At 32.4% G+C, this 16213-nt stretch overlaps 2 protein-coding genes across 9 annotated transcripts in view; both read right to left on the reverse strand.

The window, feature by feature from the left end:
- The window catches only part of LOC105256118 (neurocalcin homolog), a 141901-nt gene that overhangs the window by 26378 nt on the left and 99310 nt on the right, over positions 1–16213 (reverse strand). The gene's annotated exons all lie outside the window — the stretch shown is intronic.
- LOC105256116 (neuronal calcium sensor 2) overlaps positions 1–16213 on the reverse strand; it is a 138458-nt gene that overhangs the window by 23123 nt on the left and 99122 nt on the right. For all 8 annotated transcript variants that reach the window (XM_025407793.1, XM_011265788.3, XM_025407795.1 and 5 more), the window contains 2 exons: positions 10970–11088; positions 7616–7759 (listed from right to left, as the gene is read on the reverse strand). In XM_025407793.1, coding sequence (XP_025263578.1) covers positions 7616–7759; positions 10970–11080 — 255 coding nt within the window. In that variant the 5' untranslated portion in view covers positions 11081–11088. The remainder of the gene's footprint in view (positions 1–7615; positions 7760–10969; positions 11089–16213) is intronic.

The raw sequence follows: 16213 nt of genomic DNA on the forward strand, positions 1-16213 counted from the left end.
GGTCACCTGCCGCCCGAGGTAGACAAACGAGACGAGGGCTTCGCAGAATGGAGAATATAGCGGACGATGGAGGTAAGAGCTGGGCTCTTTGCTCTTCTTGACCTCTCAAATGTCGCCACTTCTCGTATTGACTTCAGCGAAAAGGAAAAGGAAAGAGAGAGAAAGATGCACCGAGCTATCCTCCTTTTTGACTAGCCTTAGGCTCGCACGTATTTTAGGTGCAGCTTACCTGCCAAGCTCGTGAAAGAGCCCGAGAAGAGCTCTGACATTACGAGAGGAACGCGACTCGTGTCGAGGAAAGAAAACATCTTTGTGATGCCATTAACCGGCCTTAGGGACATTACATTCATGAGAATAAATGCAACGCGAATGTTTGAGAGTGAGCCCAAGTGGTTTCTCTAAGAGTGAGAATTTTCCGAATGAGAATTTCTCGAATGGATGTTTAAAACGTCCGTGTTAATTGCATATATTTCATAATTTTTAATATATCTTAATATTAAATTTTTCTCCTCTTGATTAAGAATCTTAAAATTATCTTAAAATTATCTTATATTATTTTAGTAATTAGTATAAAATTAATATTTCCATATATATTTTGATATTTTCAGCTCTTTTCTTTAATATAATAAAAATATTTTACTTAGAAATTATTTTGTTTATTTCAATATAATTTACACATTTGATGATAAGAAAAATTGTATTCCACCATCACCAATATGTTATTTAAAATATAAAAATATTAATATATATATATATATATATATATATATATATATATATATACGTTTGATAATATAACATTTTAGAAACTATAACGTTAAATATAATTTCTTCTAAATTATTTGTTTGCGATCGAAATTTCTCAAAGTGTTCCCTTTAGGATTGCTTAGATATATATTGTTTAACTTAATAATTCATATCTTTTAAAAATTGATATCAGATGACAATTTCTGCATTTATAGAATCATGTATACGATATGATTAATTCAGACAAATATATAGAGGTGGAAAAAGACATATGGAACTAGTATAGAAGTAAGTCTTTACGTTTATATTAATAAAGCATTGGCTATTTAAGAAGTCAAAAGAAAATAAGTCGGAAAGAGACATAGAAGGTTATGCAAGTTTCCAAATCGTTAAATTAATTCATGTTACACATCATTCAAGTTTACGCATCAATTTTACCATCATTGAAAGTTTGTAACGCGTTTTATGCTTTGATATATCACAGCCTTATTCACTATTATTTCGAAAACGAACGAGCGGTTGGAAAAGTTTAAGAAAAGAATTTTTAACTATAAATGAAACAAGTTTTATTATGTGCATCATAATATTCTATTATATTCTATTATAATATCAATTTTATATTTGCATAAAGTAAAAATTTCCAATTAAAAACATGTATAAAAGTATGTATTATTTTTTCTGCTTTTTTCTCTTTTTTTACAAAATAAAAAGATTAATGCTGAATAAAGTTTTAAATATTTTTTGTCTCAATATTTTTTTTGATTCTTAAAAAAAAGAAATATTTATATTATATAAAATATCTGACTATATATTTTAGTATAAATTTGTAAATATATATTCTGTGTGAAATCTCGATTTTTCTTTAGAAAAACCAGACAATTTTAAGTAAAATATCCTTCAATATAGAAACATTCAACATAGAAAATTTTTAAGAAACAAAAATTACAAATATGAAATAAATTAAGAGAATAAGTGAAAACTATAAATGTAACAAAATGTGTATCGTAAATATTTTAGATAAATTCTCCTTTAATAAATTTACATTTCAAATTTAATCATTCAGTCACACTTAATGTTAAAGATTGAAAATGCTTTTATGAAATTTCCTATTTACGTCTTTATTTATGTATAAAAATTGGTTGAAAACGCAAAATGAAAAATTCAAGATATTTTCGCATCACTTGCTTGACTTGAGACAATCTGGAGCACAAATCATACTTGGTGATCATTTAATTAAGATAAAATGTTTTCTTGGCTTTTTGAGCGTCTTCCTCTCTTGAAAACAAGCGATCCAAAATCTCGGGAATCTCGAAATCAATATTATTGTTTTCTAAATGAAACCGTCAAAAGCAAACGGCGTTTATATCAAACAAAGGGTTGTACACAACATTTAAAAAAACAAAACTCTACAGATTTCCCCGAGGGGCTACTCTGTAACTTTTTTGTATTGTGCTTTGAATTATGAATCCATCAATTTGAATCATCCCTCAATGTATGCAGCACATATTATACCCTAAGTTTTGTTCGTGTTTTATGAACTGTAAATAAATCCGAATACACGTATATCTACATGTTTACATCATATATTCGTTAATTGAGTTGCACCACATGTTGAGAAATTTATAAATAAAATAATATGATCTATTTATCAAGTGGATGATTTATATTTGACGCAATTCTCGTATATAATTATAATATATCATAATTATAGCTAACATAAGTTTCATCAATCCATATGTAAAGAAATTTTTAAGGAAAAAAACTTTCTACATCTAATATAAAAACTTTCTACATCTATATAATTTATGAAAAGAGCAAATCCATCATATATGTACATGACAGGTATGCCGTTTAATTTCCGACGCACCTGTTATTTTTGCGTTGTTATTTTTAAATTATAAATATAAGTGATTCGTGCTAATGTATTTTTGACGTTCACAGTTGTGTTTTTAGAATTTTGCACTTTTAACTGTTGAAAATTTTAATTCAATATTATATCGCACAAGAGATTCAGTGCACAAATAGAGTGCACGTTTTAAGATGAGCTGTGTAGCCTCAAAAATATTGGAAAGCACAACTCATTGGATCGTTAGAAATGGACTTTTAAAATAAATTCTAGTGCTGCCCGACATTAATGGAAATGTAACTATTGGAAAATTGGGATCAAGCGCCCTTTAAGAAAGAGGAAAAGGTCAAGACTATTTGGGACTTAAGATTCAACAGAAAAGTCGAGAAAGTTTTCCGTAAAACGTGTACTTTTTTTTCTGCATTAATTATGTGACGTGCATATTTTACTATAACGTTAAGTTTTTCATATAATTATTACGAAAATAATTAAATAAAAACTTTTTAACATTATGTAACAAATGTGTAACACAAATAAAAAATATTTAAAAATTTGCAGTATATCTTTTAATTCTGTAATTTACAGTATATTGATCTCTCTGATTATGCAAGGATAAATGATGTTAAAAATTTGCTTAAATTTCTTTTGAAAATAATACAAATAAAAATTATAATTCTGAAAAGTACAATAGCAATATACGAATACGTTCTTCAACTTGCTTTTATAATTAACTCTATTTTAATTAATTTTATAATTTAAACAAGAGTTATGAAAAAGCAGACAGATAAATTGACGTTTTGCAAGAAGAAATTAATTCCAGCAAAATTATTAAAGTATCACAATTCATCTCAATATTGAGGTGGAATAAGTGCAAAATATTGTTTATATGGATAGGGAATAATTCTGTATCGAATAAAAAAAATCATGTTTTCGGGAAATATTCTTCCAAGATTAACTTTCGTGCTAAGTTTTTAGCGAGTTAGTCAACTTCTAGTCCCAAATAGTGCGTTCGAGTGCAACAATGCAATTACATGGTACGACACGTGAAAAGTTTCCGTCAGGGCAAAAGCATGAACAAAGTTTGCTCTCTTTGAAATCCTCGCAAATTCTCAAATAGGGGAATTGCAACGCCATTCGTGATAAAATGCGATATTCGCTGAGAGATTTAACATAATTTGTCGGGCATTAAATATCTTTGTTTCGATACTACGAGACGATTGAAATATTGTTATTAACCAACATGTAATATCAGTTTAACATCTTTTAATAAATTACGATTATTTTTCTATAAATCATTATACTTGATTCGATTGAGAGATCCAGATCTTCTTTAAAAATATCGATGAATATAAAAAAGTCTTATGTGATAATCGAAAAAACCGAAAAAACCACCTCTTGTCATATGTCATATGTGAAATACTATGCATACACATATTTGTACGAATAGCTTTCGGCGAAGAAACAGATATCGTTTAAGCGATGCTCAAAGGAACCGGAAAATATATCAATGTCAGGAAACTAAAGAATATTTATCGTGTCACTAGTAGTACATTTGGATACAGCTTTGGTTGAGTGAATACAAAGCAGTTTTTATACGAAATAGCTTTCGATTCTCAAGATTTTAGATACTGTCTGGAGAGAGCGATGAATGTATATGGAGCTCAAACCATTCGTAAATAAAGAAAGTTGCAAGAAAAGCTGAGAGATAACTGATGCGCGCCCATTTATCATTAATCCACCGGAAATGTTCGGAAAATAAAGTTTAATCCATGGATGTATAATTCTCTGGCTAAACCTCTAATGGCTCTTTAATATATGCTAGCCGTTCAAAGCCGTTTAGTTTATTGTTCCTTCTACAAATTTAATATATAATTAAGTAGAAAAGTTTCGCCCTTAAAAATTACATTTTTTTAAATAATAAAAAATTCTCTCAAAATCATTTCATTTTACAAAAAATTAAACGTTCATCATCTAGCCTTTTTAATCATTGTTCTTTAATCTAAATTTTATTTTAAAATTACAGATTCGAAAATAATACACATTAAGCGGGAAAACAAGATAAATAAAAAAATAATTTTTGTGGAAACTAAACAACATAAAAAGATAATTTTATTTTATATTTTTTACTTCGAGTTACTTTAAACGATAAAGAAAAATCAATCGATGTTTGAGAAAATGCTAGAAGATAAAAAATTAGATTTCGTCTCTGCCAATTTGTCTTTACCAAGATCACACAATTTGATCAATGGCCGTATAATATTTTCTCGCTCAGGAGAGAGACGGGCACATTCTTCCCATAAATTTCATTGCTTATTATTGCCACTATTACTATAGACTCGGCAACGACGTCTTGTGGAAGAGTCTTTGTCGCATCGAGGAAAGTTTTTCCCATTCAGCCGATATCACGAGGGTTAAACTCAGACGACGACTTTGTTCGGATTTTCCCCGGAGAAAAACGAGCGACACGTAACTGATATTATTATATCTCAAGTGAAGATGCGACGGGGGATGGATGGCGTCCATAAAAGTAAGAGCGGATTTTTGTCCGATTATTATAGGCTGCTATTCGCGTCGATACGATGACGAGAATCGAATGGAAACTATTGTCGACGGTGTGTACCTCGCCCGGTGCTGCTTATCTCGAAGGGGATGAAACTCGCGTGTATTTTCAACTATGTACCGGATTCCACAAATGTCTCTTACCGGATAATATTGATGGCGGCACAATACAATCGCGACAAGTCAAACTATCGCAATGCAGGTTTATTCATGAGTCGCTGGGAAAATAGGCGTTTAGAGATAACAAGAGTATGTTATATATAAAGAGAGAGAACTTTAGCTCGTCGGGCGAATTACAAGCTCTCACATCGGTGAAGCTTTGTTAAAACTTTATCATCCCACGGAAGCGTGAAATTTCTTAACTATCGCGCAACCGCGTAAGATATAACCGCAAGGCAGATTACATCTGCATCTGGTCTGCATCTATTAAATGTCGGCGTTGACTTGACTCAAATGAAGTTCGTATTTGCGATTTGAATATATTGTATAGTGGTACCGCTGTTTGCTTCGAATATTCGATATTATTCTTGATTTTAAATCTATTTTAAACAACTACTGCGATTCTTCTTTATCGGAGAAAACATTAAGCAAAAGATTTAGGGCTGATTTTATTTCTTTAGAACAAAACCAGCAAGGCAACCCAATACATAAATTATATAAATCTTTTAAGTATTAGGAATATGTAATCAGTAATAAATTTTACAAATAATAATACATTTTATATTTCTGTTTATTTTTAATAGACAATAAACTCTGGTGTGGAAATTTTAAGTAAATTTTATTTTTTGTAGAATTTTTTATCGAGAACTGAATATCAAAATATTTATATTGGAAAATAAAATAATAATCCTCCATAAAATTTTATCGTTCACACCATCAAAAAAGAAGCATCAAAAAACGCATTTATCGCATACAAACGTTGTAAAACTGATATCATTTAGTATATAAAACACATAAATTTTGTATTATACAGAGAATTTTTCTAGATGAAATGAAAATCAAATAATTTATTATAAACTTAACAATATTTTATAGAGATCGCATGTTAGGTAATCGACCTACTCCGTAAATTAATATGAAATAACTAACTCCGATAATTTCATTAGACAAAATGCATTTCCATCACGCCTCTTTGTGAAGGATATAAAATTAAAATTGTCTCAACGCGGCATAAATATAACCGTTATTATTTTTAGAACCTCTTTTATGATAATTCTTAAATTAATAAAATTGTGATTTGTCCATACAATTTTTTCCGATTTTATGCCGATCTTATATATTTTATAAACAATTAACATTCCAATTATTTGTAAGAGATGTGAAAAATTATGGCGCGAGACGCGAATATTTTAATATGCACGCGTTTCGTTCTCTGGCAGCTTTCACGATTAATTATGAGGATCGCACCAAGGACAGCGTGCTAGCTATTCCGAGATTAAAAACTACATAGCAAAGGGGATGAACTTTGACCGCGGGAAGACAAGGTCGCGACGACGGTAGCTGCAAAGTCGGACGCGTTGAAGGATGCCTTTCTGTGGCGAATAGTGTACCTCTAGCGAGGCTTTGATCAGCGAGGCGATGCAAAACCACCTGCCAAAGCGCGACGTTAGACAAAGCTTCGAGTTTTACCCGACGTATTCGGGTCAGATATCAAATAGCTATTCGCCGGTTGGCGAACACGACGCGTTGTAATCTTTAGCGAAGCATATTAAATTACCGGCAAACATATCGAAACCGACTGAGAATATCTGCGAGCTGTGCTTGCAGACAGAAATGAAGGCGACGTCTTCAAAAGCACTCCTCTCGGGGAATTCCAAGTTTCGCGTAGAATCGCGTGATTACAGGGAATGAGATGAGATTACTAGAGAAAATGATGCTAGTTGAATTTGATATATCCAAGTAGCATTACTAAGGACTCGAATGATTATTTACGAACATAAATTTTCAATTATGGAGAGTAAACGGAATATCACGGGTATAACTAGAAAAGAATATATGATTTAAAAATCTCGACAAGATTTACACCATCGCATTTCGAGCGAATATTTCGCACTTGCTTGCCAAGACGTATAATCCCGTATTATGTATCTTCTCGCATATTGTCGGTCGATCCTTTTCTCGCGACACAGATTATATTTTTGATAATTTTTTCCAATATTCGTAAATTTTCCATATTACATATATATTCTGTATTATATGTCTGAATTTTGTGATATTTCCACGTCGTAGAAGCACAATCTCGACGAAAGTATTGTAGCGTCTAACACGTTTCTTCGAACCAATCAACCGTCAATTTTGTTGGCGACGATCGTGTTTAATCACGCGGAAAGATCGACATGCGACGAGTACGGTCGCCCGACGTATCTTTGGAAAATCCGTCGCGCCGCGAAAGCACGACGGTAGTCATTACACGGCTCGTTACATGGGAGCCTGCGCAATTTCAAAATGCTGTAAAGAACTCACCTTAAAATCGATGTAGCCATTCTTATCCATGTCGAATGTGCGGAAAACATGATCGCAGAATTCCTCCGCGTTGCCGGACGGGAAGAACATTTTGTACATGTCGACGAATTTCGCCGGCGTTAACCTGCCGTTAGGACAGTCTTGCTGTAACATACGAGGGAATGCAAGATTATAGAAATTCTCAGAGTTATTAGAGTTATTAGAATTTTCACGAGCGCAAAGATTCATCAAGTTTTCGCTAGAAATAAAATCGATCGGCAAGCATTCGCAGAATATACCTTAAGAATATACCTTCTCCATAAATTTAATCTAAGATTTATCAAGTATAAAAATATATTAATTCGTCTCTCGAAGTAAGAATATTCGTAACTAAAATTACATCACATCTAAATTTAAGGATTTGATTAAAATGCTTTTCCGGATAATCGATTGGGAGGTACTTGTCTTGCCTGGTTAAGAGAGAGATTTAAAAAAAATTGCATTCGCATTAAGAATATATTTTCTCTATAAATTTAGTGTCTAACAATAAGATTTATTAAATATATAAAAATATATTAATTCGTCTCTTGAAATAAGAATATTCGTAACTAGAATTACATCGCATCTAAATTTAAGGATTTGGCCAAAATGTAGCTATCCCTTTTCCGGAGAATCGATCGGGAGATATTCGTCTTGTCTGTTTAAGAGAGAGATTTTGAAAAAAATTGCGTCCTTTCGTTTCGATTTTTTTTCTGTATCAGATTATTAGCCCTAATGCAGCGTCATTTATCTTGACGTTTTTAAAACGAGAGAACGTATACGTGGTATCATCCCCGTGATATTTCTCAATCTTCCCTAATCGCGTTTCTCTGCTCCAAGATCGATACGCGTAATCGGTCTCTATTTATTTCAAAGTTGCGCGCATCGCGCGAAAACGGCTAAACGCGACCAAGTTACGGAACGTTCATTAATGACTCCGCTTAGTTTAATTAGTTAGTTGCAGACGCCACGCTGAATTCTGCTTCGTGCCCGTTTAAATTGCCTGAGAAAGTACGTGCGCAACTTTTCCGCGGCATTGGCAGCTTCCGCGAGAACGTCACGTTCTATTCACTCGTGCTGCGGCTCGTGTGAGTCGATTCTTCCCGAAGCTTTCTAATCGAGATTGATTCATCTCGTAGAGAGAATATACTGAAATGTGATGAAATCCTATTCACCAAACTTCCTAACATGTTTCCTATAAAAGTACTTGACGCGCTAGGTATTTGAAAATAATCCATTCTAGATTTTTAAACTTTTAAACGAGAATTTATTGCGTCCGGCGAATATGTTAACGCGTACATACAAGATGAAATTTCGATAGTTTGCACTTGTTGCAATGATGTAATGCACTGTCGAATTCGTTATTTGTTATCGAAAAAATACATACCAAAATTATTTTTTCGAAATAATTGTTATAATTGCTGATTACTTTCCAGCTCTGTAAATTTATACACAATTAGTGTACACATGAGATACATTATACATACTGTATACATAAGATAATGTTTTAATTAGATCTAACAGTGTCATCAAATCTATCATTTATGCGGCACGTATGAATTTATTGAATATGAATATTTAAGACACATTATTATAACGTTCATCGCGGAAATATGGGTGAGTAAGCCAGTTTTGCATAGAACGTGTCAAATATCTACTGAATAAATTAATAACTGCCATACAGAATATATAAATAAGTACCAAAATTAACTTTAATTACATTCATTAACGTGACACAACATCACAATATACTATAATAATATAATGATATCAATTATTAATCGCATCAATTATACGCGAACCAGTTTTTAATTATTAATAACAGCATAAGGCATTGAAACTTGTGATTCGATAAATACAATCATATATCGTACAAAAAAATAGATCTTTTGAGTTTTTATAAAAAGTTCAAAAATGTCGAGGCTCAAATTTATTATTAGTTTCTTATTATGATTGAATTTCAAAAAAGAAAGCCTCGTAATCAACCTATCGCGAAAAGTGTTGGAAGAATACATCTAAAAAAATACTGTTATATTTAAACTGAACGAGAGATTTCGTGACTAACGGAATGAGCTACGGATGGATAAATTCACCGCTCGTGAATTTAACCGCGCGGATTCTGATTTATGAAGTTTCATAACCGTTTCGTACGAGTTCGTATTACCCCTGTTCAGCTTCTTTATGAGGGAAAATTTCCTGGAGTGTCGCTTTTTCGCGTTTGGCTGCGCATGCTCATGAAATATCGCAGCTTGTTTAATGTGGCATAATTGCGGATACGAATGGAGCTGCTTTATTTACTCTATCACGTACGCGTGCAATATTTATTAATGCACTCGTGCAGGTTTTGTTTACATTCGCCTTTATAAATTTCTCTATGTAATTTTCTATTCATTTTTATTCTCATAATGCAAACATCATCGTATTAATTAATGGTGATTATTATCCTTTTTCGATAGAAAATTATGATTTAACGTGAGGATATTTTCGTTTGTACATAGATTCAATCTCTACAAATTTAAAATATACTCTCCAATAAGATTTATAAATGTAAATTAACAATAATTTCTTTATAAATTAATACTTAATTTTTGTAAATACATATAATTTTTCTCATATACAACATGTCTTCGTTTTTAATAAAACTTTACAACTCGATTTTTAAAAGTTTTGTAATAAATCAATATACAACTATAAAAATTTCTTGCTTTCAATATTTTATCTTTACACATCATAAATGTAAAAATTTACGTTAATCTTTATAATAAAAGAGAGAGAAGAAGGAAAGGAAAAATAGAAAGATTGATAAAAATATATAACTAGTTAATTATTTAAGAAGTATGTACACATTATAATAAAGCATTAAAAATCTTCATGTCACCCACATATGATGAATTATTCACTCATCATCTTTTAATATGTTATCAACAAGAAATTATAATTATAATGTGTTCAATGAAAGTCACTTCCTGTCAGTAGCATGCTTACCTTCATTTATCGTGTTTATATCTCATTACTGTGTTCTTGTCCACAGACAAACAATGGAAGTATAATATATAATGATATAATAAGCATTCTAACAATAAGTCATATATAGATAAAAATAAGTTGAATGCTCTCAGAAACAGAAGATAGAAATTAAAACAATTCCTTGTACGTATTAAAATACATACACGCGTTGTATAAAATGACAGTATCATGCAAATAGTTATATGATGCAAAATATAACAAAAAATCAATTGACCTCGTTGTAATAAAATTGAGAGAGAAACTAATTTTTTAACGAGATGTTTGATTTTTTTCTATGAATACACATATCTCATAACAATCAATACTCACTTTAAAACCTTTGTACCATTCCTTTATAGTGGCTTCATCGTATCGCGTGTGCGACTTGAGGAAGTCCATATCTTCCTTGCTCAACTTGTCTTTGCTCCCAAAACAACCCATTTTGATACCTACAACAATTAATAAAATATTTCATAAGGACTAACGTTCGATGATATAAAATAAACAAATAAAAATATTTTTGCGATGCACAATAAACAAAATTATTATTTGTGTTTCTATAGACTTGATCTAATTTCTTTCTAAAAATAAGGTTTATTTTTTTAGCTATTTCGTTTCATATATTTCAAACAGTAATATTATATACTTTTTATTTAAAAATATCAAACTTTACATGATGATTTTTTATTCAGTGATTTCGTTCAATTAATACGATTCTCGCAAGCATAATAAAATTTTCGCGAGTCGATCAGACTTGCGTGCAGAGTATATTAATGTTAGAGAATTTATGTCAATGACATTGGACGCACGTACAAGTCATAAATCCATAAAATAAATTAGATATTTAAATAAATGACTTTCCTAATCTTTTTTCTCACTTTCTTATTCCAAGTTTTAACAGAAAAAACGTTTGTATAAGACCCTATCAGTATATAATAAGTAATAAATTGATATTGTAAATATTTTTTAAATTAATATTTAGAAGAGATGCTGTCAATAAATATAAATATTTATTATATATATATATAAAAGTATTTTAAATAATTTAATTTTTCGTGTTATCAATTATATTTTATTATTTTTTGTTTATAGTAAATTAAATTAATATATACAAAAAATTATTTTGAAAAATTCTGTTTTAATAAACAATAAGTAATTGACAATAAATCAATATTGTTAAATTATATATTTAACAATTAATGCATTCGAAACTTGACAATAGCTTGTAAATTATAATAAGAAAATGATTAGAATTCTAAGATTATAATTTTCTTGTGTAATTCCATATAAAATGAATTCTATATTTCCAATAAGCATTAATGAGAGAACATCTTGTTTACTCCTGAAAAAAAATATTACTTGAGTTAATTATCTTACTAGCGTTTCGTTCGCAAGCGAAATGAAATTTTAATCTTCTTTAGAGGAAAAACAGAATTTTTCATTGCAAAATAGACTTAATTTTTTCCATATAAGAGAAACTAGGCATTAAAACTCCATTTTTGCTCATAGTGCGCTACTAGAACGATGAATATCCAGAGACTAGCAGATTTCTTGCGAGAGATTTCGTGAAAATATATATAATTGACGCTTCGTGCAGCAATCTTCTGTAAGGCGACATGAAACCGAGCGATCTTGATAACAACCGCGGAAGTTCTCGTTATGTGATAAGAAGCCGTACGCAATTTTCGTGATGTTATATACTGAGGCACGCACGCATGCATTTAATGCACGTAACGCACGCAATGCACGCTCATCGATTGCACCCTAGACCCCGAAATTCGACATTGCTATAACCGGCAGGATATCGAAACTGAACGCGTGATCGGAATGACAATGATATATATGTGTATACATGCATGATCATGCGCGTTTCAAAAAGGATAAACGAGCAAAATGTCTTTCAATAACTTTCACAATTAAAATTAATTTCTGTATCGTGTAAAAGGGGCCGAAAAAATTTTTTATGAGATTTTATTTAATTCGCTCGACTGTAATAATTTATTTCGCTATAATCTTTCAATATGCAATTAATATTTCCCCATTTATTTGACAGCAATTGCAGGATACGTTTGCTTTCATTAATTAAATTAGCGGTTTCTTCACATCATCTTTAACATTCTTAAGATTTTTAAAAAATTATATTTAAAAAAATAGATATATTTTTTTCTTTCCAAATAATTATGCATATTCTCCATTTGTGTGTTAATTAGTGTGTATTCCATAAAGATTACATTGAAATGAAAGCTTGTAAACATCTTTGCCTTTTAATTTATGAATTTTACATTTAATTTTCCTCCTTCAATTTTATAGTTGTAATATAATTTCGTGTTTTTGTTCTCGTAACTTTAATCAAAGGAAATTTGTCTTTACTATCAAAGGAAGGAAAATGTGTCGCTTACTGAAATGGATTCAATATCATAATGCAAGAGTTACTCTTTGTGGGTAGTCTCGGTCCATCTCCGACAAAGAGATTTATAATTAAACGCGACTAAAATTACGCAAATGGCTAGCAAATAATTTTAGCCGCGTATCTAATTATAAATTTGAAGCTGGGTGAAAAATAAACGCGGTCAAAAACGGCGATACCCGATATTACGTTGACTCACCTAGAAAATAATACGTTATTTTCTCCAGCGCCACATTAAGCGATTATCGAATTTTCGATAACAGGCGCACAAATAAAAATTACAAAGATTATAAAGATCGATACCGCTCTTCTGTATCTAAAAGTGCACGAGTGAAATGTTTAACTTTTCGTGCCAAGATCTTCAAAGGCGCAACATCTACATGAACAGAAGCATTTTATCACTGTCGGATAACCCGACGCGAATGCAAATACTAAAGAGGAATGAAGAACGCTAACCGTTTAATATGTCAAGGTTCAATATGTGACTAGTTCTTTAACATGGATAGTTTAAGGATCTTGATATGAATTAATTCCAAGAATGTACAAATAGATATAACGAGACATTCGGCAATTTCGATTCTCTTGCAGCAAAATACACCCACGAATATTCCGTCCGATGGAATTAGACGCGCTGACATTGAACGCCGAATTAAACGGCGGTCGATGGCGCAGCTGGAATTTTGAGGGACACTCAAACGCTCCGGGTGAAATAGGTGCGCCGTGCTCGTGACCGGCTTGACAACGACACACTCGTTCGTGACCGATCGGTCAGTCGAATGGTTCCCCCGGTGCCGCCGTGTTTTATTCCGTAACCGCGAGACACTCGGTGGCGTCGTCCCGAGTCGAAATGCAAAACACGTAAACGTAATTAACGTCCTCCCCGTCCCCCCTCGGCGGCGCCGACGAAACGTCGATGAAGTCGCGCCCGGCTATTTACGAGATTAAGCGCGCGCGGATGAAGATTAACGGAGAGGCCGTCACGAGAGAAATGCTCCGTATGTGTGTACGTGCCCGAGTTTCGGGGGAGATCGTTGATTATTCCACGGGGCGAACTACCACTCGAGTTAATGCGCCGTGGTCGGCTCTACCTTTTGCCGGGGAGCTTAAAGTTCTCGCTCCTGCGAAGAAATTATATGCCCGAGGCCGATGCCGCTGCCGTTCCTCGAGCGAACGGCGCTTGAAACTGTTGCTAAGAGAAATTACGTGTACATTCGCCGTATATTAATTCCCCGTCGTGGCAAGTTTTCGTTGCTCGAAAGTTTTAACGCAACGTGAAACCAACCAGGATCCCGCCAGAAAGAATTTATCGGTCGTGTTCTAGATGAGGAAGAGATTATAGTTGCTAATGCACCGTTTTCTTCTTCTCCTTGCTTGATCTTTACAAGGGAACTTTGGTAAATGAGTTGAGAAACTTTTGCCCGAAGGAGAAAAAAAATATGCCGGTAACGTCTTTAAGATATTCCTAAATGATTTAAATAAAACTATTGCGGAAGAATGAAACAAAAGATATTTTTATTGTATATTAATTTTGCCATAATATTGCTTTTTAACAAAAGTAAAATAACGATGCTAGAGAGAAATTAGTAGGATTTTAGAGATGAGAGAGAGAGAGAGAGAGAAGGGAGGGAGAGGAAAATTATAATTGCTAATGAACTTGCTTTTACTTTTTTTGCTACACTTGCTGCTCGAGAACTCGGTAATTAAATGAAAACTGTTATTACAGAATTAACATATTTATATCCCCACGATTCTATCGCTCTTAGAGATATCATTAAGAGCACATTTCAACAATTATATTCATTATTTAAGAAAAAAAATAAAGTCGTAAGGTCAAACGTAATAATTCCGTTTTTTCGTAATGATAATCATTCATTATCGCTGTCATTCGTTATAATAACATGCCATTAAGCATTCCTCTATTATACAGAAGAGTTAATGAAGAGAAAATGGCTCAAGAGTGATTTCTCAAGGACATTTTAATCTCAAATAAACTGATTAAAATTTTATAAAACGCCAAATAATGCACGAGAGAGACGAATTTTTCTCTCCTTTCTTCCTTCTCTCTCTCTCTCTCTCTCTCTCTCTCTCTCTCCAAAATCCTACACTAATTTCTCTCTAGCATCGTTATTTTATTTCTGTTAAAAAGCAATATTATGGAAAAATTAATATACAGTGAAAATATATATCTTTGTTTCATTCTGAAATAAATTTTGATTAAAATTTTATAAAACGCCATATAATGCACGAGAGAGACGACAATATAAAATTTGATTTCAGATGGAAATATAGTGAAAAAAACATCCAAATGACTTTTTGCGATCCCTTCATATAATTAAAAAAAAAAGAATAATTGTTTTCATCTGAATTTCGTGATATTATTATTATTATAAATAATCATCGTCGCTGCAAAACTCTAAAAAACGCAACGCGGATATACGTTAATACATATTAATTTAATCGGAATATCTCTCCGCGCTTCACGAAACACGTTGCTATCATTCATCTCTCCCGCGAGGAACGAGACGTTGCCATGGAGCATCCGTCGTAAAATGTATGCGATGCACATGCGAGGAATGTTTATAACGCGAGTATCGCGCGTCTCTTAGCATCGACAACTGCAAAGAATTAACGGCGGAACGTCCGGCTGCGCGCGTGATGCATTGGCATCGTTATTGTCGTCATCGCGACATAAATTCGCGTGCATATACTTATATATCTGCGTGTGGAAACATGAGAAAATGCCGGCGTGTCCGTCGTGTCCGTGTTTATTACGTGAACGCGACTCCCTTTGTTTTGCGCCCGTTGTTCCTCCAGTGGCCGTGGCTTTATTGTACTCGTGCCTTTATTATCTCCGTTTCAACGAAACGTTACTCCAATATGCGAGTAAATTAAGTGTATCTCGCACACACACTCTTCGCTCTTTTCGTGTACAGGCGAGCTATAAGGACGGCTATTCAACATTGTGGTTCGCGACGAAGTGAATTGGCTTGCACGTTTAACTTGTCTGAATTGAATAAATAAATAGATAAAAGAGATACGTGTGTGTATTTGTGTGTGTGTGTGTGTAAAATTTAGAACGTACTCCAATATCGGCTCGCTTTTTTTATTCTTCAATTTTATGATTATCACTGCAATTATCATTTAAAATTAAAAAAAAAATAAAAATT

This window comes from Camponotus floridanus, unplaced genomic scaffold, assembly GCF_003227725.1.
Source record: "Camponotus floridanus strain SB8 unplaced genomic scaffold, Cflo_v7.5 scaffold19, whole genome shotgun sequence".
Classification (NCBI taxonomy): domain Eukaryota; kingdom Metazoa; phylum Arthropoda; class Insecta; order Hymenoptera; family Formicidae; genus Camponotus; species Camponotus floridanus.